The sequence below is a fragment of the Diachasmimorpha longicaudata genome, chromosome 18 (assembly GCF_034640455.1).
Source record: "Diachasmimorpha longicaudata isolate KC_UGA_2023 chromosome 18, iyDiaLong2, whole genome shotgun sequence".
NCBI classification, from domain to species: domain Eukaryota; kingdom Metazoa; phylum Arthropoda; class Insecta; order Hymenoptera; family Braconidae; genus Diachasmimorpha; species Diachasmimorpha longicaudata.
This window is the reverse complement of record NC_087242.1, coordinates 4,108,435-4,130,365: the sequence shown is the minus strand read 5'-3', so window position 1 is coordinate 4,130,365 and position 21,931 is coordinate 4,108,435. Positions and strand designations below refer to the sequence as shown.

At 41.1% G+C, this 21,931-nt stretch overlaps 2 protein-coding genes and 1 non-coding gene across 5 annotated transcripts; 1 reads left to right on the top strand and 2 right to left on the bottom strand.

Annotated features, from left to right (window-relative positions):
* Positions 1–923: 923 nt before the first annotated feature.
* On the top strand, positions 924–1,005 carry Trnas-cga (transfer RNA serine (anticodon CGA)). Its single transcript has one exon. It is a non-coding gene; the product is annotated as a tRNA-Ser (tRNA).
* Positions 1,006–1,163: 158 nt separating this feature from the next.
* Positions 1,164–3,032, bottom strand: LOC135170820 (MD-2-related lipid-recognition protein-like). The gene is made up of 4 exons (XM_064136884.1): positions 2,873–3,032; positions 2,664–2,786; positions 2,196–2,365; positions 1,164–1,517 (listed from the first exon to the last, which is right to left on the bottom strand). The coding sequence occupies exons 1-4, from the start codon at positions 2,961–2,963 to the stop codon at positions 1,434–1,436; spliced, it is 468 nt and encodes a 155-aa protein (XP_063992954.1). The 5' UTR covers positions 2,964–3,032; the 3' UTR covers positions 1,164–1,433.
* A 637-nt stretch (positions 3,033–3,669) lies between these two features.
* LOC135170802 (uncharacterized) lies at positions 3,670–21,931 on the bottom strand. Of its 3 annotated transcripts, none has more exons than XM_064136859.1 (12): positions 21,376–21,931; positions 13,473–13,702; positions 12,367–12,501; positions 9,964–10,028; positions 9,557–9,900; positions 7,857–9,146; positions 7,199–7,379; positions 6,449–6,579; positions 6,219–6,367; positions 5,960–6,139; positions 5,457–5,762; positions 3,670–5,335 (listed from the first exon to the last, which is right to left on the bottom strand). In XM_064136859.1, exons 2-12 carry the CDS (start codon positions 13,551–13,553, stop codon positions 5,174–5,176), a joined length of 3,024 nt encoding a protein of 1,007 aa, XP_063992929.1. In that variant the 5' UTR covers positions 13,554–13,702; positions 21,376–21,931; the 3' UTR covers positions 3,670–5,173. The 3 variants fall into 3 exon arrangements, with proteins under 3 accessions (XP_063992929.1, XP_063992928.1, XP_063992927.1); XM_064136858.1 differs by lacking the exon at positions 21,376–21,931 and adding an exon at positions 14,318–14,603 and having other exon boundaries at positions 3,967–5,335; positions 6,219–6,352; XM_064136857.1 differs by lacking the exon at positions 21,376–21,931 and adding an exon at positions 14,318–14,578 and having other exon boundaries at positions 3,981–5,335.

The window sequence follows — 21,931 nt, the reverse complement described above, 5'->3', positions numbered from 1 at the left end:
ACTTTCGGATCTCAAATTTTAATTTATGTCTCGGAAAACTTGGAGAGAACCTCGTGATAATTTTCGAAATATTAATTGTTAAGTCCGTTGTCAATCCTCACGTCAACATGACGTAATAATTCGTCAATAATTCGATAAATAAGGGGTGAGATAGTCAAGTTTTAAAAGTCAACCTGCGGAGAATTTCAAATTCAGACGTTTCGTTTTTCATTTTTTACCTCGACTTCCTCTGAAACTTTGAATCGGTTTCTCTGGTCAGACTGAAGGTACTTCTTCACCTCGATTTTTTTTAGTTTCTCACGCGGAATTCAAGAACAGTCGCCATCCCCAAGCCACTTCCGGTCGTCGACAACAGCTGAGACCTGGGGGAGCTGAGCGTGACTAAAATTATTCCTCGTTTCCAGTTTCATCTCACGGAGAATGGGAACAGGGTAAATGTACCGAAGGTACTAGCCCTTTGATTTTTATCGCTGTTCGTGAGGTTCCTGTTACATTTTTTGAAAGGGAGTGACAGTTGGAAAGAGAATTAAACTTTGTACAGACAAAATTATTTGGGAAAAAGAATTTTCTAGTGAAAATTCTCTGGTTATTTCTCGCTTGAGAAAAAATTCCTTTTCTTTCGGGTGAAAATTTCCTCGGAATTTTCTACGCGACGATCATCCCTCTCTAGAACCTAATTAAATAATCAATTAAACAATTGATTGGTGGGATAATTAATCAGGTTTAATTTGACATTTGATATGAAGTTGGAGTGGATAAAAAAATTGAGGGAATTGACTTTTGGAAAAGTAAATTTTGGAGTAACGAACGTGAGTACTGAGGGAGACATTTAATTAAGGGTAATTAAAGTGGTTAATTACTTAGAATGATGGGGGAAGATAATAACGAATAAGTTTGCAATTTGAAACCGAATTGTGTCTAAAGCTGCGGTGTCCGAGTGGTTAAGGAGTTGGACTCGAAATCCAATGGGCTTTGCCCGCACAGGTTCGAATCCTGTCCGCAGCGGATATTTTTTTTCTCCTGAATTAACGTCAACAAATTATTTATATTCCCTCTATCTCACTTTTTCCCCACGACCCCCTTAAACACCACATGTTCACAGGAAAACACCTCGAATAAACCCCTGAAATGACGTCTGAACTAGAACGAAAAACCTCACTTGATTCAATTGGTCTTTAAATTTTTTTTAAGACTTCAAAAATCGTTACACTGAATTTCTTTGATCAATTCGATCAATTCTCATCAAGACCTAAAGAAAAATAACAAATCCCCTCAAAAAAAAAATATTCAACTGTTATAAAGGCGATTCTCACTTCATTATTGATCACATCGATTCATCTGAAAGTAATTCAAGTTCGAAAATTTGATTTTTGTTGTGTTTACAAACGACCAGACATGTAAATACATTCACAGAATTGAAAAAAAAATTATGTTCATTTAACGAGTTTAATCTGGAAGACGATGCAGCACTCCTGCTCCTGCTGATTCCACAGTTTCCACTTGACATCGTAGCTCCTCTGTAAATAATAAAATTAAATTACCAAAGATAAAAAATGAAAACAACTGTGTTCATTAGTCTGGACAAATAAACACCTAATGGAGTGAATGAGAATTAAACCGACAAAAAGAAAAAGTGAATTTTCCCCTGAAAAACATTGTCCTCCGCTGCACAAATGAAAGCTCGTGAACCAAAGACTTAATTGAATTATTGAATGGACTAAAAATTATCAGAGACCGACAGAAATTGTTACACATGTCCCCCCATTCCCTCCCCACCCCCAGGACAATTATCGTGGACTGTTATTAGACTATTGAATACCCGATGCACCATTTCGTGATTTATTAATCTACAGTTCAGCGAACTTGCAATCATTACTGACCAATTAAGTTGATAGTTCATATATCGAATTAAAAAAACAACAAAAACGAGAGCGTCTGGCTCTGCTTCGCTGTCCATCTTCCCCTGATCTCCCTGATTAAAAAATGAACTGCAACGCCCAGGCCCCGCGTAAGTCCCAAGATTTTTTATTGAACAAAACGTAAACTGTGAATTTTTATTTCTTGGGAATTCGGGAAAAATCTCTTGGAAATTCCCAGAAATTTTCCTGGAATTTTTCCTCGATTGCAATTTTGTTTAAATAGTGGGACTAAAATGTTTATAAAAATTTATATTATGTACTGTTGATTAAACTCACAGCTGGGTATTTGTGGTCGATGTGCAGACTCATTTTATAAGTCTGTTTGGTATCGGGGTTAACTGGACAGGGGGTGGACAAGCAGGCGTCGGTTGTCATCCCCAGGAAGGGTAGGTCCACCAGGCTATTGGCCCAGTAAGCTCGCCCTTGCAGCGTGTTAGCCGAAAAGTCTGTTTGAAATACGATCGTTGATTAGAATACCATTTGTCGATTTAACATCGGTAAAATGAGAATTTCAGGACAAAAGGGGGTGGGGGAATTGCCAATGGACTTGGGGTGAGTCATGGAAAAATGTAGCAATTCAGGGGGCGAGGGCGAAGGTCAATTGACCGCGAACTTTCAGTGGTAACGTGGAACTTGACTCAAACTTCAACAATACAGAACTTGAATTCAGGAGCGACATTTGGTCCGAATTTCAGGCGCCTGAATATCTCCATTTTTCAATTAATTATTTATTATTGAACTCACTTGTTGAGTAGTCGAATTCAATGCTGGCATCAGTTCCTCGTTTCACTCGACAGGGTTTAGCCGCTGCAGACTCTGGACAGGGCTTTATACGCAATTCGTGGACTGTGCAGTTGATAGGAGTTCCTGAAGAGCGACAACAATTGGATTATCCCACCCAGTTCAGCATAAAATCCCAGACTGATTGATTATCGCAGAAAGGTTGTACTCACCTTCGGGGTATACGCAGGGTTGAAATTGCACGACTTCAGCCCTTACCAGGGCGACACATACAACTCCAAAAATCACCAAAAAGCTCTTCATTGTTATTCTAATTGATATTTTTTTCGATCTCCACGGGATGAGCCCTGGGCAGAAAGTGAAGGAGATCTAAATGCTGGGGCATCTCAAGTAGTAGTAGGGGAGATACGAGAGTGCAGAATCGAGGTGGGGCATAGGTCAATTGAGATGGTATCTTGGTGATAGAACATATGATTCCGAATACTCGATCACACAATTTGCGAAAGGAAAATCTAGCATCTTTGGTAATAAAATAGGGGAGATGATAATCACGAGGTGTTCCACGAATTATTTAGTTGTAGATTAAGGGAATAGGGCATTGAAATAATTTTTATTTCGTTATTTTTTACAATTTATGTTGCCATGTGGCGAGGAGAATCAAAATTGCACTCGAGGAATCTCTTGCTTCAGAAAAAATCCCTGACTTGCTGATATAATTTTAATGGGTCAAGGTCAAATAGCCTCTGGCGACTCAGAAGATCACAACAACTGGATCGACTGCTAAAGAGAAAACTATCGTTGAACGAATAAATAAGGAATTGTTACTAACAAAATGAGGGGTTTGATAACAGGAGGATTGAACTGAAATTTCGTAGGGTGAGGTAAAACAATGCAATGAACGAGACAATAAAAATAAAAATATCACGTGCAAGAGAATTTGTATTCGAATTTTTTAAATAAAAATGTTCGTCGCTTTTTCCTACTCTGCATGAAAAGGCGACGAATCAAAGAAGATATCACTCACCGAGGCACGAGGACAAATTAGCCGATCAAAAGTGAATGAATGATGAGGGACAGTTGATTGCCCTGAAGAGAAAACCCATTCGAGTCAGTCTCGTATCGCCAATCAGAGAACTGACTAGAAAAATAATTGACTACAATTGTTAAATTGTACATTTCCTCTTGAAACTGGTCCACATCTTTATGATGCGATTAACACTCTCAACTCTGGTTCCTTCCAAAAATTGATGAAGCAATTAAAATCACAAAAACTGCTCAAAAACCGAAAAATAATGTTTATTAAATACAATTAACAATTAACATTAGTGATTGTGGGTACTCGATGATAATGATAATAAAATAATGGTCCTAATCTACAAATAACTCCTGAATATTACGTCTAATTGAAACAACTGTACACAATAATTATTTCCAAGTGTCAGATAATTTCATTTATCAATTACATCGACACATATTGAATAACAATCATCGAATAAAAATTCGGAAGCACTTTGTTGGCACTCGGAATACCAATCGTCATTTCTTTGGTACCTAAACGCCCCCGAAATTTTCGTTAACCCATTTAGATAACGTATTGCGAATAACTGATAAAAGAGAAGGGAAAGAAATAAAAAATGATTCGGTAACTCTTTGGCAAACTTGACCCAATGCTCGATAATTCCCCTTCTGTCTGCGTCGTTTGCCCTCTGGAGTCATCAGACAACGTCACGTGTCCCTAAGCTGTTGACAATGAAGAGAGGACCCAGTCCCCTTGGGTCAATGATACTCTCTACAATTCATGTCCATTTCGTGAATAATTGATAATGAGAATAAGTCATATTTGAAACGTAATTATGAGTCGGGCTTCGACTTGTTTGTCGACAATGAAATTAGGGTAATTACTTTGTCGTTCGCCTACCGAACAGTATCATTAGAAATTAATGATTAATCATGATGATTAACGTTCATTTTTGGTCACTCTACGAATTCAATGGGAAGAGGAACCTTTTCAAGGGGAAGGAGTTCACTTTGCGAAAAAAAAATCCCAACGAAATGTTTCTCTTCCCCTGAAATATTTTCCAAAAAAAATCGCAAACAACTGCACGTCACGTAATCATCAAAAATTAATCCTGAATTTATTCATCCAACGTTATCCTCTATTGTATCCTCGTAATAAAGCTCTCGGTAAATTATACACCTCAATTAATACTGAGAATTCCTTGAATTACAGCGCAGTGAAGTGAAATGAGAAAGTGTCCGTTTTATGCTTTCGCCAATTTCGTGAATTTCAGTAGCGGAAGACGGTAATTTTCGATCGAGATTGATCGTAAATGTTTTTACGACCGGAAATATTGAATTTTCACTTCTCCTCGAACACATCACCCACCACCTCATCATTCTCCCCAGCTTTCACAGACGAATTTTCCAACTTATTTCCCTCAACAACGAATTCGATGTTACAATTTTTTTCAGTCCCCTATTCTATTAATTAATGAGAATATAGCGTCGTACGTTCAGACGACGTAAATTGGATCTTTACAGACTGATATTCTCGCTTCCTGGAGAATTCTCAATCTCGGCCCCAGGGGTATTCCCATTTTCTGGAGCCTCTCCTCGCTCAAATAAGGCAGCTCCACCATTCCCACTTTTTCCTTCTCAAATGACGATGCGTATTTCTAAATGAGAGAAAAATGAAAAACTATAAAAAATAATATTAACAAAATAACAATAATTAAATGGAGGTGAACGATTCCATTTCTGTTGAGTCGACTGTTGAGTAACAAAGAATAGAATTACCTCGTATCCCAGCTCCCTCAGGAACAATCTAATGAGTGGTGGCTCGGTCCCGAAGAATTTAGTGAGTTTCTTTACCCTCGAGGGATTGGACAGTGCAGGCAATTCAGAATCCTTGAGCAGTGGTTGGGACTGTGACCTGACCATTGCCATACTGGTCTGTGTCCTCAATGCTGCTATTTCCCCCCTAATGTTCTCCATCTCCTGGATCATCAGATGCTGGGTTCTCATCTCTGAAGAGAGATGCGCAACTGATCGGGCCAGGGTGACTACATGTGATTCCAACCGCTGGAAGCGTTTGTTTATGCTCTGCAATGAAAATAAACAACTTTGGAATTTCCCAAACGAGTTGTTCCAACGAGAAATCCCATAAAAAAATTTCTAAACAATTAAATTCCCCAGGAAACGTCTGTCATCATATTATTTTTTATCTACTCATTATCGAGATGATTAAATGTTAATGTAAGGCCCCAATAATAGTCCTGTCGTGGTGTGTGATGAATCACCTTAACATCCTTAGCTTTCTTCATTCGATCATCAATTACATGGCCTCTCCTTTTGTCGTGATGCCTTGCAACTGGTCTCGAGGACACTGAGGATGTTGGAAGGGACGACACTGATCCATAACTCGTTAATCCCCTCGTTTTTCTCCTCTTCTTCACGCTGCCCCCTAATAACTTTAAAACCTGCAGTGGAAAATAAGAAAATGGATTAATGGATCGTGAGGATTTTCCACGTTTTTCTCCAGGACTTTCCAGTACTTACCTCGCTGTACATATTCTCGAGCCCCTCCAATTGTTTTCGGATAGTTCTTGCGTCATTTGTGCTCAAGTCTGAATCACTTCTGTCCAACATTGAATCCAGATCTAGACCAGTTGTTGTCGATGTCACGTCCGCTGCTTCAACACCAAATACTGAGCATGAAAATTAATTTTAGGAACTTATCGAACATCTGGAGGGGAAATTAATTAGTTAATGAGGTGGTGAATACTTACAGTGCGTGAATTTTTTGGCCGCGTCCTTCTTGGAAGTGGACACACCCCGATGTTTAGTGCTTCCTTGGAAATTTCTCTTGTCCTGTCCCTTCCCGTAATCACCGTAATTCGGTTTACTACCGTAAGGTAAACTGTGAGAAATTAATAAATTATCGATGAGCAGAGGAAATCGTCGGCTATCATTGTCACTCTAATATCAAGGGGAATTTACCTCGAGGTAATTAATCATTAATATTCAGACAATTGACTAGTCCGCGGTACAATTTGACTCGTAAATAATTAAGATAATATTAATGAGTGGATGGGGGTGTGAATAACGTATAAGTAAATAAAGTTGTTCAGGTAGTGATTGGATTAGCCAATAAACTGGGTAAAACTTCGTCTAGAAAAATTCTTTACCCAGTTATGACCATAATTCCAACAATGTAAACGATGGAGATTCCTGTTTGCCTGGAGGGGATCGCCCTATCACAGGGTATCATAAAACACATTCTGTCTATCTACATAAAGGGAAGTTTATCGAGACCTACTTTGTCCCCAAAAACAATTTTGTTACAAGCAAATAATTTATGAAATTTCGTGAGAGACTCCAGTGAATCAGTCGATGTGTGGATCCAGCAAATTTAATTATCGATTACCCAGTGATCGACTAGCCATCTGTCCAGTGATCAATCAACGATCGATCGATCTTCCTATGATATCCTATTCTGCTACCAAAATAATTCAAACCCCGTTGTATTTATACCCTACCTCGTGGAGTATCGATTCCTTGGTGTGCGTGGACTCCCATGAGGCGAGAGTGGTGGCAGAGGAGGTGTTACAGAGGAAACACTCTCTGACAGGGTGGAGTGGGCCATTGCGGGTACGTCTCTTGGCTCTAGGATACTACGCAGCTCGGATTCCACAATGTCAACCCACTCAGAGTCTTGACCTGATTCGAGGGGACATTTATGGGGCAGTTAATCATATTGCATTTGATGGGTTCAGTTACATTGTACGGTTTTTTATGTTGTTGAGAACGTGATATGGACTGAAATGGAAACAATGGGCCCTGACAGGGGCTAGATATATTTCCCAGAGGAGTAGGTTAAATGCGGACTGATTCTGCGAAATCCACCGGGGGAAGAAGTTGCTATTTTCATTAAAAATCTCAGAATTTAAAAAAGACAAAAATCATGATTTCCAGGATTTACGATGTTTATCTTCTTGACTCCCCCTACGGCCCTCCAGGCCCTTTTATTTTAATCCTCGGTTACCACAGTTGATAACAAAAACTCAACAAAGTCGTGAGGCCTTTCCCGTCCTCAATCTCAACAAATAAAAAACAATTTGACCCGAAAAATTTAATTTACTTTGTGTACAAGCAGTCGTCCTCTATAAATAACCCAAAAAGGATAAAAATGTCAACCTTGTGGATGATTCTGATCCTCCGGGGGTGGCCTTCGTCCACTGGAATAAACCGCAGATCCCCGTCCCGAGTCAACATTACTCGAGCTCTGTCCAGCTTTGTCATAATCCGACCCAGATCCCTGGTTCTGAATTTTAAGTCTCGCCATACTGTGGTCCAATTCCTCTTTCCTCCCTCCCTCCTTTCCCTGATAGTTCACCTCAAGTTTTCTCGTGCTCTCCTCAATCCGCCTGGCAGCCTCATTCACCTGTCCCCCATTCTTGGGCCCCCCTTTCGTACCATCAATCTCACTTGGATCCTTGCTATCCCCCCTCTTCTGAATATCAGCCATTTTCTTCAGCACACCGGACTCCTTAGTCACATCCTCTCCCTGACTGACGTCGTTGTCCTTCTTCGAGCTGCGTATGTTGTCTTTACGATTACAGAAACTCGTTTCCGGTCTGAAGTCTTCGTTCTGCCGTTGGCTGTCATTTCTGTTGAACTCCTGGCTCCTGTCCTCAACTGTGATTTCATATTTTTCACTCAACAGCACATCATTCCCAATATTCTTGCCCTCCTCACTCTTCTCGGTTCTTCTGTCTGAATTTCTGTCATCCTCGTAGCAAAGCTGAGGCTGCGAGACAGCTTTCTCCATACACCTGGCTGAATTCCGTCTCTGGAACTCAGTTTCATTCTCCGGTTTCATGTAGACTTGCGGAGTTCCCGTGAACCTGGGCTTGTTCTGATTGTAATGATAGTAGACCTCTTGTCCCCCAATTCTCACGTCTAGTCCTTGTCTAGAGGTGCTTGGAAGATCGATTTGGGACCGGGATATGGTCTGTCGGGCTTGTTGATACTGCTGATAGGAGACACCAGCTGGAAACTGCGGCTGGGTCCTCATGTTGGTTCTGGGACTCTGCTGGCCAACGACCAGTTGATGCTGCTGCTGCTGCATCTGCTGTATCAGCTGACGTTGGTGCATATTCTGGACGTGCTGCTGATTGAATCTGGAGGTCTGGTGCAGCTGGGACTGGTGGAGGAGCTGTTGGGGACTTTGGTAGGTCGGATTGCCAGCGACTGGCTGCATAGGAAGCCCGTGTTTACCTAGTGGGACGTTCTGGTGCTGATGCAGGTGGCCACCTGGCCCCTGAACCACGTAGTCACCTCGTGGTGGCACTGGTTGACTGTAGGAAGACACCTGGGTTTGGTGAACTGTTTGGACACCGGCAGGGGGGGTCAGGTGGGTCACGTGGAGTTGGGCAGACTGACCTGGGAGACTGGGCTGAATCGTCGGGGCTGTTTGCAGTTGACCTGGGGATCACTCTCATTTAATTTAACGTAACATGAACGATTAAGCACATGTGGTACGAGGAAATGGCGTGGAAAATTGTTATTAAGATGAATCAATAGTTTAGTTGCAATATAACAGGTATTTTTCGTGCGCTTCACATTGGCTGTGACGTTGTAATCTTTAGTGCATCAATTTAAGAGTCATCAAATTGATGTATGCTGTAAACTAGAGGGTTGATGGGTATTTGGAAATGAAATAGTTATCAGTCTACAGAATCAGCAGTGATAGAGCCATATGCACAACCAGACGAAGAAGTTTAAATGCTAAAAGCAAAATTCGCTATTCAAACGCAATTTCAAGTTGAGTAGAACATCAACATTTGATGTTCAGTTATGGCCACCCAGTTATCTTCACCCATTAAAACTCTCACCTGCAACATTTTGCTGGGGACTTTGGTAATAACTATGACCATACTGTTGATAACTGTTCTTAGGGTAATGCTGCATGTTTATCGGCGGTGGATCCTGAGCCCTTGGTTTGCTGTAAGTCGTTTCCTTCTTCTTCGAGTCATCCTCATCAACGTTGTGCGAGGATTTTCGCAACTCCTCGGTGACGTTGTTGAGGCTCACCTCTGGATCGGGCTCGGTGTCCTTTCGTGATGGACCGAAGCGACTGGAGATCATGTCCTTGAGGGTGTGATAGGTCTTGCTGAAGGATTTACTACGATCGTCCTCGGATTTCGGGGTACGGGGTACTGCGCCTGTCGATGATGACCTGGTGGCATTGAAGATTATTTAATTAGTCAGTGGGGTGAAGGGCATTGTCGTGGGGACTTACGAGTGGGTCTCTGCAGTCGGGAAAGTTCGAGCATGACCTTCTTGCCTGTCCTGTCCCTGATTGCCCTGAAAATTCAGTTTTAACGAGCGTTAAATTTCTGGACTGAGAAAAAAAGGGTTTTCAAGGGCTTGAATCGACTGCTCATTCTCGAATCAATGAATCCTTGACTCCGGTAATGCCCAGAAAACGGTAAAAAATTATCAACCATCAACACTCTAATTGGCAGACTCCCTCGAGCTCCCCATCAACTTTATCATCCATAAAATCCTTGGGGCGATAATTCCATCATGATTTCCGGTCGTTGAGCATCGCGCCCGATCAAATATCGCACCAGTAACGATCATCTCGACGGCCATATAATGTGGCCAGGGAAACATGCACCTACACCCATCACAGCACCTTCAGATACTCGATAATTCCTCAGTGCTCATGTCGAGGGTAATGCAAACTTCGGTGTGGGGTGATATGGGTGGAGAGAATTTGAAAATCCTCGGTCGTACGGGCGATCCTCAGAAGCGTATGCCACTTGAATAATAAGTGTTGAAGCTCAACTGACAGTTCACATGAGGAAAAAATAAATAAATAAAGGGATCTCTCTCTTTCCGTCCGGTGGGCGTTCAAAATGCATTGTGCATACGTATACCTCAGTCCTTCGAGACACCGGAGTAAGATGTGATGAAAGAAGGAAAATGGACGAGGGGGTGGCGAGGGGGAAGTTCTTGGAGGAAAGTATGTCTTTGTAGATACCAAAGAGATAGTGGTGAACACATAAAAAGGAGGAAAAAAAATTTTTATTATAAAAATGAATGTGTCGAGGTAAAACCAGTGTTTCTGTGCACAACACCCTTTTCCTTGTTACAAAAGAGCTCTCAACATGATCCTAGATGGTTGCTCCATTTATTTTATTCCCAGGGCAATCCATTTATTTTTACCAGCTCAACAACACGATTTTTACGATGGAAAAACGAGTTCTTTGTGCCCCCTCGTTTTTATCTGTGTCCCGATGTATTTTTCATATTTCGTTGTCACGGTTTCCCCTCCTCGCCGGTTTTTCTATCGAGTATTTTGCAATTATTGCATTAGCGGGACAATTGCTCACCTCCCACGGGGTTATTACCGTAGGGCGGATTGGTATGTATTACGATGAGGAATGAGGTATTATTTGCACACGAGGATTTTATGGCGTCCGAAGGAAAACAATTCTCCTTTACGAGAGTGCGTAATGGGGAGTTTTTTATTATTTTGTCGGATCATTTGCATGGGTTGAGTGGCTCGAGGGAGGCAATTCTATTTTTATGGATTTCAAGTGGAAAATCACGTGATCGAGGGGGTGAGAATCATGGGGGAGAGGTCTCAGGGGGTGGTTTTATGGACCAGCAGGAAGAAACGTCTGCATTTCGCACTCAGACAAGCAAGGTCATCTGCATTTGTTCAGGTTCAGAATTAGACTAATCAGAATCATAAATCTGCTGATAATTACGGGATCTTCCAATATGTCGGTGATTCTGACGCGTCACCAGACACAACAAAAGCCTCAAACTCAGTTGAAATTCAACTTCAGACTCGTGTTTCCAACCATGTTGTTGGAATCCAATATAAACTCGAACGAGATATCGTCAATATGTAAAGTGGGCTTGGGTAAGTGGAAAGCATAGGAAAGTTGGCCGTTGAAGCGTGCGAGAGAACCATCGGGATGAGTAACGTCAAACACAAACCTATAGGGAAATAGTTGTTACAAGGTGCAGCCTTTCACGTGCAATATGGTGTGTGTCAGAAGACATTCATGTGATGTGGGACAATCCATATGTGTGTTATGACCATTCATAACTTGTTAACATCAAGTCCACCCTTTCTTCTCACGTTGACATAAGAAAAAAATGGCATTTCGTATTAGGGAGTGACTAACGGGACTTGTGAGCATTTTGTGAGCGGTTTATGAGCAATTGCGAGCGATTAAAGAGTCGGGGTCATTCGCACCGGAAAACGAGGCGATTGTATTATTAAAGGGAATCTGGGGCGAATCGACTTTTTGTCAATGTTGTACAACAATGAGCAGGACACCGATGTACAAGGAGCCAGTAGATCTAGGACAACAGTACTGTCTTATTCATGAACACAAATGGAACTGTCTGCGCTTGAAATTCAGCGAATCGATTAAACTCCGATGAAATTCTCAGGCTGAATTAACAAATTAATGAACGAGGGAGACCCTGTCAATTGGAATTCAATCGACTGGTCACGTGACTGATGTGTAATTTGTTTTTTGGACATTTTTCCTTTGTTACAAAGTCAATCTGATTTTTTTTATCCACTTGCAATCGCGCAGTCGATCGCGAACATTATTACATCGTCTCCGATTACCATCAGTAATTATTCACCAGATAATTGAGTGAAATAACTCACCTCCTGCACCCACGCCTGTTGTTTCACGGGTGCATCAGGAGCAATAGCAACTCTCCCTGTCGTTCGTTTGTACTCGTGTAAAATTGGAATTTTCGTGTTCTTATCGGCCGAAGAGATCACCACTTCGCGCTCGATCTGAAATTGATGAAGATCGTGATGTGAGGTGATAGCAGCGGATGAAACAATTGTGACTGAAAGTGTAGAAATAATAAGCAGTCTCTGCTCTATATTTTCAGGTGGGGCGGGTGGGAACACGACCATTGTAAGACGTTTCTATGAAGTGAAAAAAATTGTATACAATTTCATAGATGTAATTAATAAGATGTGTTGCAAGCACACTGACACTTGATGAGTTTATTCGAATACTAAAAAAAATTTCTCTATCAATTTCTCAGAAGAAAAATATTTTCCTCAAGACTCCATGACGTGTTATTATATATTTTATGTATCATATCCATGTACTATGATACATAATATATAATGTACGTGTTACATACTATTTTTTAATTGTTAAAATATTTTTAAATGAATTTACTTTTGATGTCAGCTGTTTTGGATGTGAATTTAAGGCGATTCTCGGAGGCAGTAAAAATCGGGTAAAAGTGACGTCGTACATCTGAACAACTGGCAAGTCTCGTTTCCGGTAAACGGTAAAATACACCGAGTCTTATAACCCATGAGCCTTTGTCTCTGTAACTCTACAATCAGGCAACCATACGTTGGGGTGATAGTCCCCCTGAGAATATTCCCAAGAATCGTAACAAATCCCTCCACTCCAACAAACGTACGATGAACTGTTCAGAAGATTTCACCTGTTATAGTATCCCCTGATGTTATTCTAACTACTACACATCGTACACGTGCCCCTCCAGTCCTCATTCTCCCTTTGATCTAATTATAAATTAATGTGGATACGTGTCAGCGTTATGAAACGTTGAGAATTGTTTTTGTTGCTGTTCGTGCGATGATAATGTGGAGATCATCTGGGCCAGAAGTGTTTTATGGGCTTTGTCTGGGTGTTGGTAGGAAAAATTGAGGGGTTGGAGGGTGAGGGGGGAGGGTCGGTGGGGGATGGGTGCAATTAAATTTTGCATGCAATTAATTACCGGAAATTTATTGCTGTGCGTTTGGAGACTCGTTGGCTGCTGATTTTGGTTGGTTTGCTCTTCACCGTACAGGGGTGGCATCCTGTACTGTGGTCCAGGTATAGTTTGAACCCCTGGGTAAATGTCACTTCTATTCTGATGGTTCTGGTGATCAGGATGGGACGAGGGATTCAAACGATTATTCGGCAGCGGCTTCGGTGACGATAACGTCTTGTAGATTGTCTCATCATCTGATAACAATTTAGTACTCGATGAGAACATAAAAATTGATAACAATGACGTCTTGGTCAAGGTAAAAAGGGGTTGACTGTCATTTCGTCTCAGGTTTGACTCTCTGGACTTGTATTTTTTATCCAAAAGGTCTTTTCGTGGTTCAATTTTTAATTTATTCGACGAATGCAACGCGGATTTCATTTTACGGAGTGAAAGCCATTACATCGTTCGACAAAAAGGGGAAAAAATATTCGATTGGGGGTTGAAAAATGCTGTAATCAAACTTAAACTTTGAGTGGTCATATATCACCGCGTCATAGCTGTTATCAGTCCGGTGAAAATGACTACTCCACAAACTTTCCTCCCATCAATTTTTCCTCCACTCAACAACACTATCTACTCACCCTCCCTCCCCTCGCCGGCAAAAGTTATTTCATTGAACTAACGAGAAGTTATTTTTAGTTGATAAAATGTGCGGTAGGAAATTCACTCGATAAATTTGCTATTCAGATCACGTGGGTCAGATTTTATTCCACTCGTCGTTCAATCGATTGAGATCCAACGGCTGTCAATTCCGGGTTCAATTTAAAACCTGAAATTTTTTATTATCGTATTTGTTTAACACGCGTCACCTTGAATGTGATTCTGTCGCCTCAGACGATTCTCCTGTTTGACTCTTCGCACTGTTGTTGCCATCGCGTGTTGGCTGACCATCTCTGAACTACTGGCAGTGAGTTAACGACACTTTTACACACCTTCGATTAAATCATCCCCAATTAATTCAGATTCTCAAAATTTTTCACTCCCAGAGTCACCCGAATGTCCGCAAACGAAAAATATTCACCAAACTCATCACGAACTTCGTCCATTTGCTGAAAACTCTCCAATGAACCTCTGGAATTTTTTTTTTCAGTTCTCCTTCACAACTTCGGGTGGAACTGCACACTGATGGTGAGGTCACTCGTCCACACTCGTCGTCGCCGAAAATTTTGGATCCATTAAGAGTGGAGTACCATTGAACCACCCCCGTGTGCACAAACTCTCAAGTTTGAACTGAAGGAACACAAACTTTCCATTGAGCGAACGTTTGAACGCGGTTCCGCCGTTCTGGCTACGCTTCCGGTATCATCCCACCACTGTCTCAGTTCGATTTACCTGCGAGCCAAGAGCTGTGGAAGACCCAGTGGAAATAATTTATTCCGGGACCATGGCAGCGTGTAGGTACGCCCTCGTGCGTTCAACGCATACAGAAGGAGTTGGACCGGTGGAAAAGCCATAAGAAGATCCTGGATGACTCGTTATCTGGTGTTTCCACACCTCTGATGAGGGGACAACACCGTTAGACTCAGGGATTCTGATGGCTCGAGGTCAGCAGCAGCACCAGGAATTTTGCAGAATCGAATTTCCCCGATTTTGGGAAGAAATAATTTTATTTGAGCCCAAAAGATCATTTTTTGGCTCACTATATTTATTTGCCATTAAATTTGCTCGTGGTTTGTAAATATTATTGGAATAAGAATTTTTTTTATAGTGTTTTATCTCAGGCAGAAGTGAGTCAAGGGTCGAAATGGGAGTGAAGAGTTGGAGTCAGTAACATCATTTATTAACTCTCGGAAGGTCCTCGGAGGTGGAAAAAGAGAGAAAAGAGGAGAATCACAGTCGAAACCCTTAACAATATCATTATAGTTAAGCTGATTAACGAGGAAACTCGAGGGGATGGGAAATTCGTCTGCACAGACAGGGATTATTTCACTTAATTTCTTTTTTCTCACAAATGAAAAATATTTATCAGATGATTTCGAGTGTTTTAGCTGGCGTTACAATTTTTCTAGATTTTTTTAACAACATTATTAAATGACCTAAACTATATATTTTGATGTAGAAAATCATAAACAAATTTTTAAAGAGGTTTCACTGGATTTTTTGAAAGAGGATATTTCTATTCTCGTCAGATAATTGTCTGAATGGTCCTTTCAATTTTAATGAGTGGAGAAATGCGTGAAATGGAGTCTCGTTGTATTTTCTTCTTCTATTGAAGTTACAATGCACCTGAGATAGGGGTATTCTTTCTAAGCTAGTTGAGGCACTCGTAAGACCTGGAACCACGCCTCGGTGGGCCCACTCAGGAGTCCTGGGCCAGCCGAGCATAGAGGTCCGGCCTTTCCGCAGTCTGACTCGCTTTCGAAGACCCCGGCTACCGTTTTTATACGGAAATTTCGTTGGTGGAGGTGGATTGTCGGGTTCCATTAAGACACAGTGACATGTTATGAGGGGACAACGGATTTTCTCACGGGTGCATTCGCAACGAGAACACGAGGGTGCGGAGGAAGTTGAAAATTAGGATAATTCGATGATAAATCACAACCCCATCGTCGTTATTAGTTTAAGCAATAAACTAGGAGCAGGATACAATATTAACAATTTTTTATTGACAGTCGAATTGTTCGAATCGGGTGACCTCGGGGGAGGGGGAGGGGGCAGACAAATATTTTTTAAATGTGGAATCGTCTGTCATTAGTTTAATGTCCATCTTGGGGAACTTGTGTGTCTGAGAGAAAATGCAGGGGCTCCATTTGTGACACTGGAGAAATTTTCAATGGAAAATGGCTTCTAACAGTTTCTCGGAAACTACCTCATCACAAACTGATTAAATTACAGTAATGAAACCGTTAATTGACGTCTTAAATTTTTTCTCTTCACGAGACCAGAAACATTTAATAAAAATCCCATAATTTCCGTAATTTTCCGGTACCACGGAGCGAAGCGAGAAATTTTCCGTGACTCTCACGAAATTTTTCCGGACTTTTCCCTTATCACAGAGCGAACAAAACGGAAAATTTTCTGTGACTCCCGAATTTTCCGCAATTTTCATCGCAATCGCTTCTCAAAAATTATCATAAATCGATTGGGTAATCAGTGAAACAGCCGCGAGTTCCGTAATTTATCCCGAACATTCCTCTTCGCATACAAATACTAAACGCTCCGTTTCCCCTATCCCCATGTGCTCACTTATCTCCTGAATTTAATGTGAAATAATTTCCTCCGAATTCCGTTACCCAATCGAAAAAATCGGATATCACTGAATAACTAATAACCCTAAATATAGTATTTCCCGGTGGAATGCAAATGGCTAGAAAATTCTGCAATCTCCTCGTTCTCTCCGTGCAACTAGACACGACTACGATTATCGAGATCTCATGTCGGAAGAACGCCCTTGAGGCAAATTCCCGATTTTTACTCACTCCCTATCCTTTCTTTTTCATTTTACATCTACCCCCGGCTTTATGTTGTCCGCTTTGTTGATCTTATTACCCTGCATCGGCCCTTGGAATCTTGTTTCGCGTGATTGTGGTTGATGGGTGAAGGGAACACGCTACGCACACTCCCTTCCACTCATTTTGTTTCTATTTTAACGGCTGATCGGCAGACGACTTGGTACCATGATTATACCAATCTTGGGGTGGGGTAAAACCAGTAGTACTCGGTAATTTTCAGTGTCCTGCACTTGTATCTTGTAAAACTTACGATGTTTCTTCATCGTTTACTATGAAAATTAATTTTTTTTACGAGAAAAAAAAAGATCTATTGGAATTCTACGCTAGAAGAAGTGCTCTAATGTCTTACGGAAATAATTTCCTGCAGGGGGGAGGGGGGAGAGAAATAAGCATGTGCTATGGTTTACGTTGAATAATTGATGGAAACAGACGTGTAATTCATGTTATTAAAATTATTATAATTTTTTTGGAAATATTGTTGGAATAATTAGACCTCCAGGGGGGAAGGGACGAGAGACGAAGGGTATTTTATCCAAAAATTTTTTCTCGCGTTGATTAATCCTTATAAGGGTTAAAGCAGTGAGAAAAGCACCTTTACATAAGGGTGTTTTTTAAATTATAATTTTCCCAGTAAAATTATATCCATCGCATCGATTATATGGGATTTAAATAGATAATGAATATAAATTTATCGTGACATATTGAGCGACTATTAAAGATAAAAAAGGCATAAATTCCGAGTGAAAATGAGGGGTATTTTTTAAATGAAATGTGGGGGAGTTTTTTTTTGTTATTACCGGAGAAATTCCCCCTATCGGGTGTACCCAGGCGAAAGATATAATTCAGTCGAGATGAAAGTGTCGTTTCCTCCTCGACGTAAATCTCTAGGAATCGATTAGCTCAGGCGGTGCCAGACACCTTCGAGAGGGTTTCAGCGACGACTCGTGTGTCTCTCGGATTTCTTTCATGTCTAGTGAATCATAAAGAGATTTAACATGATGATTTGGCAGTTGTCTAGGGCCCCAATCTAATTTAATCCCTGATTGACAGCCGATGCACGACAAATAGGAAATATTTATCGAATTTATGACGTCTCAAACTGCAGGAACGTTTTTTTTTCAATTTATTTATGCAAATAGCATAACACAAGTGATGGGACCAACAATTACCTTTAGGAAGACTCAAAATATTTTTTATTCTCATCTTTATCGTTTCATGAATTTTTTTCGAATTTTTTTTCTGTAAATCTCAGTGAAATAGGAAAAATTTTTGGACAACATCCAGAAAACTCTGGATGTTTATGTCACACGGAAGATTCACGCGTGATATTAAACATCTGTCGTTACACCTCCATAAAATATGTAACTGTAAACCAAGTGCTAGAGCCTTCCCCCTGGAATTTTATAATATTTCCTATTATTTGTTCTAAGGATGACTTTAGTGCTGTACGCGCTGATGTACCGTTAAATCTTGAATTGTAATGTCTCCATCAGGAACGAGAGAACACGGGGGAACAGCCTTAAAGCCGATTTTACGGCTCTCGAGAAATAAATCATAATTCTCTGATGGAAGCCCAAGTGCACTGACAGAGATTCGAGTAATTACCAACGACCGCCTGTTAATGACGACACAAAAAGTAATGGAACGTCGATAAATAATTGAGGAATAGAGCGATAAAAAATAATTGGTGACAGATCGAATATAAAAAAATCTAGAAATTTTTATCGTATCTCCAAATATTATTTCATTGAGGCGGTACCTCTAACTGATCTCATTAAATAAATTATGTTTCCCACTCCCATTAATTACGAATACACCGAGAAACGCAATTCATGAAAAATCATGAATAAAATCAATGAAACAAGTCCCATCATCGATATTTATTTTTTATCAGAATTAAATGAAAAATTGAGGGATCGAACGTTCAACTTTCTTCCCTCACGATTTGATTCAACGTTTCCTGGGGAATTTTAAATAAACCCGTTTTACGATTCAATTTGCAATTCCTTGTTAATCAATCTCTCGACGAAGTACTAAAACCCGATGAATGTCCGCTCCCATCCCCTCCCCTCCTGAAGACCCCATAACCACAATATTCATAAAAAAAATAGCATCACCACAACAAATTAATAACATTAAACAACACATCAACCAACCGATTAACAATAATCTCCAAAATCAGTTCATTCCCATAAACAATTCTCCCACCCAATTTCCCAACGATAAATGCCCTCTAATGATCCGTTAATAACTAATTAGCTGTCTCTCTCCCCAAAATTACGACGAAACACTCCGTGAAATTTTAATCTTCTCCCGACAGTGTAAAAAATGTTTAACAAATACCGATGAATCAATTTCACCGGTCGTTAGCGACTCGAATCCCCGGATTTCTCAAGCTCGATCTAGGTTCCTACACCTGTCCCTGTTGTTTCTCACAGCCCCTCCCGGCCCTCTCAGCCCCCTAGCCCCCCTTCGACTTCCTTCCACCGGTGTTCATGCTGTTCAACACCATCACCACTTCGCACACAACTACTCAGACCCCCTTCAACACCCAGAACACCATTTCCATCCAGTCCTGGTGCCCCAGGAGTGGCGGGCGGTGGGGGGACAGGGGTGGAGAGGGGGGATAAAGAAGAAAACCACCTTGCAGTGTGGTATGAATGTATGAACATTGGCATCAGGTGAGTGTAGTCAACTCAAATGTACATACAGGTAAAAATGAGGGGCTGAAAGAAGCGCGTGGCTCTTGTGTGTAGGAGAGCAACGAACGGACAAGACGGTCAGATAGGAAAACCTGTCTTGTAACTCTTCTCTAATTATCATCAGCAGTCTTAGATCGATATTTCGAGTTGTGGAGAGTTCGTGGGGATTGAATAGTAGAGCACAGGGAAGTGAGACAGATATAAATTTGAATTTTGAGATTTAATTTAGTTTTTTACGCGAATTTCGAGTTCTCGACGGTCTCAGGAGAATTCCAGGGAGAGAAATTTATGGGGGGTATTAGCGGGATACGAGGGGGAAGGGGGTGACCAGGAAATAAATTCCAGAAGAATATTTTCTGGGGATTTTATCCAGAAATTTTAAGAAAACTTTCCAGAGATTTTTAACTGGGAGAGGCAGACTCCAGGTTTCATACTGTCGATCAGGTTTTGTTGAATATCTTGTATTCTATTGGAGATAGAAAATTTATTGTTAGGACCTTTTTCGTAGGGAGAAATGAGTACTACAACAAATGTGGTGATGAAAATTTTGCCATCTCCCTTGGATTCGGCGCTATCGCTGAAAAACTGAGTGACAAATCCCTTCATCTCCCGGATTTCTCTCGGTCAGATCGCACGCAGTGTCGCTCTCCTGAAAATTCCCGGTCGATTATTCCTGGAATGAAATTTTTTCCGAGATGTGTTCGAGTGCTTCAAACATCGACTGTCAGTCAGGAGGAAATCTCCATCCATCATTTTTTGTCGAAACTAATGATTTCCAATCCCCCATCACGAATAATTGATACAAAATACCTGGGAAACATTCCCAGAAGGTCGACTCGGCGATTCATCGACTGGTGGATCATCGACCATCCTAGGGCTCGATTAAATTGCCAGTACTGGCAGTCACGCGTACGTGTACGTATATCAACAGAAGGCGGTTACCCGTTTTACCAGTTTTCACGGTAGGAACAAACGCGTTTTCACTTTTAAACGACTCGTGTGTACGTTCCTCTCATCGTCGATTATCTCTCATCGATGTCCTTGTAGATGAGAAATCAGAAGCAGTGGGCGCATATTTACGGAGGAACTGTGACAATTAATCAGGGGAAGTCCCTCCCCTGGGCCCGATGATCGGCTGGTGCGTCGGCGACCGGGCGATCTTGACTACTTATTCATTCATAATTTGGTTTCACGTTCATTTATCACAAAACGACTTAAATACGTCGGTTTGGTACTAGATAAATTCCCATAAACGAGTTGAACAAGTGCTAATTAAACATTAACAAACTGATTCCACGATAGTGTTCCCAAAATACGTTTTTTGCCAGTGGAATTTTACATTTTTTATTCCGATAAAAATGAAGGAATTTCCGAAATAAATTACCGGTCACTTCCGGGAACTTATCTACCTAAATAATTTAAACAATTGACCTGGCAAATCGAAAAAAATTCAGGTCATTGAATTAATGGTAAATACTATCGATGGATAAAAATAAAAGAAGAAATTATCGAAGAAAATGGCGAAACCGCAACGTAATTTAAATCTGAAGAATAAAATTCTCTCTTTTGTCATTTAATGTTTTCGCGAATATCTTTCATCTCTCATTGAAATCACGCACTGTCGACCCACGAACACGACACAAAGACGCAAAAAGACGCAACTGCCCTCCCCCCCGGGTGAATTCCACCCAAAAATTTCCATCACCCACTTACCTGGAAAAAAAATCTATTATTCCCGTCTCATTCAGAGCTCCTTGAACTCCGGGGTTAACGACCACCTATTTCATGTGAAGAAAAATCACCAGATTCCATCGATGTCCCCCACGTGCTTTCAATACACCATTATTTCCCCCAACAAAGCCCCCACGCACTTCACAAGAGAACGTTTTGAAAGAACAACTCCGTCAATCCCTTATCCCTTATCTGCGAGTCACGAGAAGAATCGAATTCCTTCAAAAGACACAAATCACTTCACCTGAAACTCACACCAACATGTCAATTAATTATTACAAACCGCAGCCAGCGGCTCCACACAAAACCGACAAAAACCGCGCCTCCAACAAACGCGAGAAAAAATCGCTGAATTAAGGTACCGAAAATATAAATAAACAATCGGTTTAAATGGGCTGTTGGGAAATTAAATTGTTGGGCCCGATGTTCCCGGGACTGACGCTGGCGCGGAGCCGGTTAACCGTATACGCAGGAGAGTGCCAGTACACCGCCAGATATCCGCGCGAGTATTTCTTGGGGACCGACGAACAAGTGAGAC

Coding starts and splice junctions, on each gene's coding strand:
- LOC135170802 (XM_064136857.1), bottom strand. CDS start 14,399: ATGGTCAGCCAACACGCGATGGCAACAACAGTGCGAAGAGTCAAACAG. Junction 6,580..7,198: donor AGGAATCGATACTCCACGAG/GTAGGGTATAAA, acceptor AATTTCTCACAG/TTTACCTTACGGTAGTAAAC. Junction 5,336..5,456: donor TGAGGGAGCTGGGATACGAG/GTAATTCTATTC, acceptor TCTCTCATTTAG/AAATACGCATCGTCATTTGA.
- LOC135170820 (XM_064136884.1), bottom strand. CDS start 2,963: ATGAAGAGCTTTTTGGTGATTTTTGGAGTTGTATGTGTCGCCCTGGTA. Junction 2,787..2,872: donor ACCCTGCGTATACCCCGAAG/GTGAGTACAACC, acceptor GTCGCTCTTCAG/GAACTCCTATCAACTGCACA. Junction 1,518..2,195: donor TCGACCACAAATACCCAGCT/GTGAGTTTAATC, acceptor TATTATTTACAG/AGGAGCTACGATGTCAAGTG.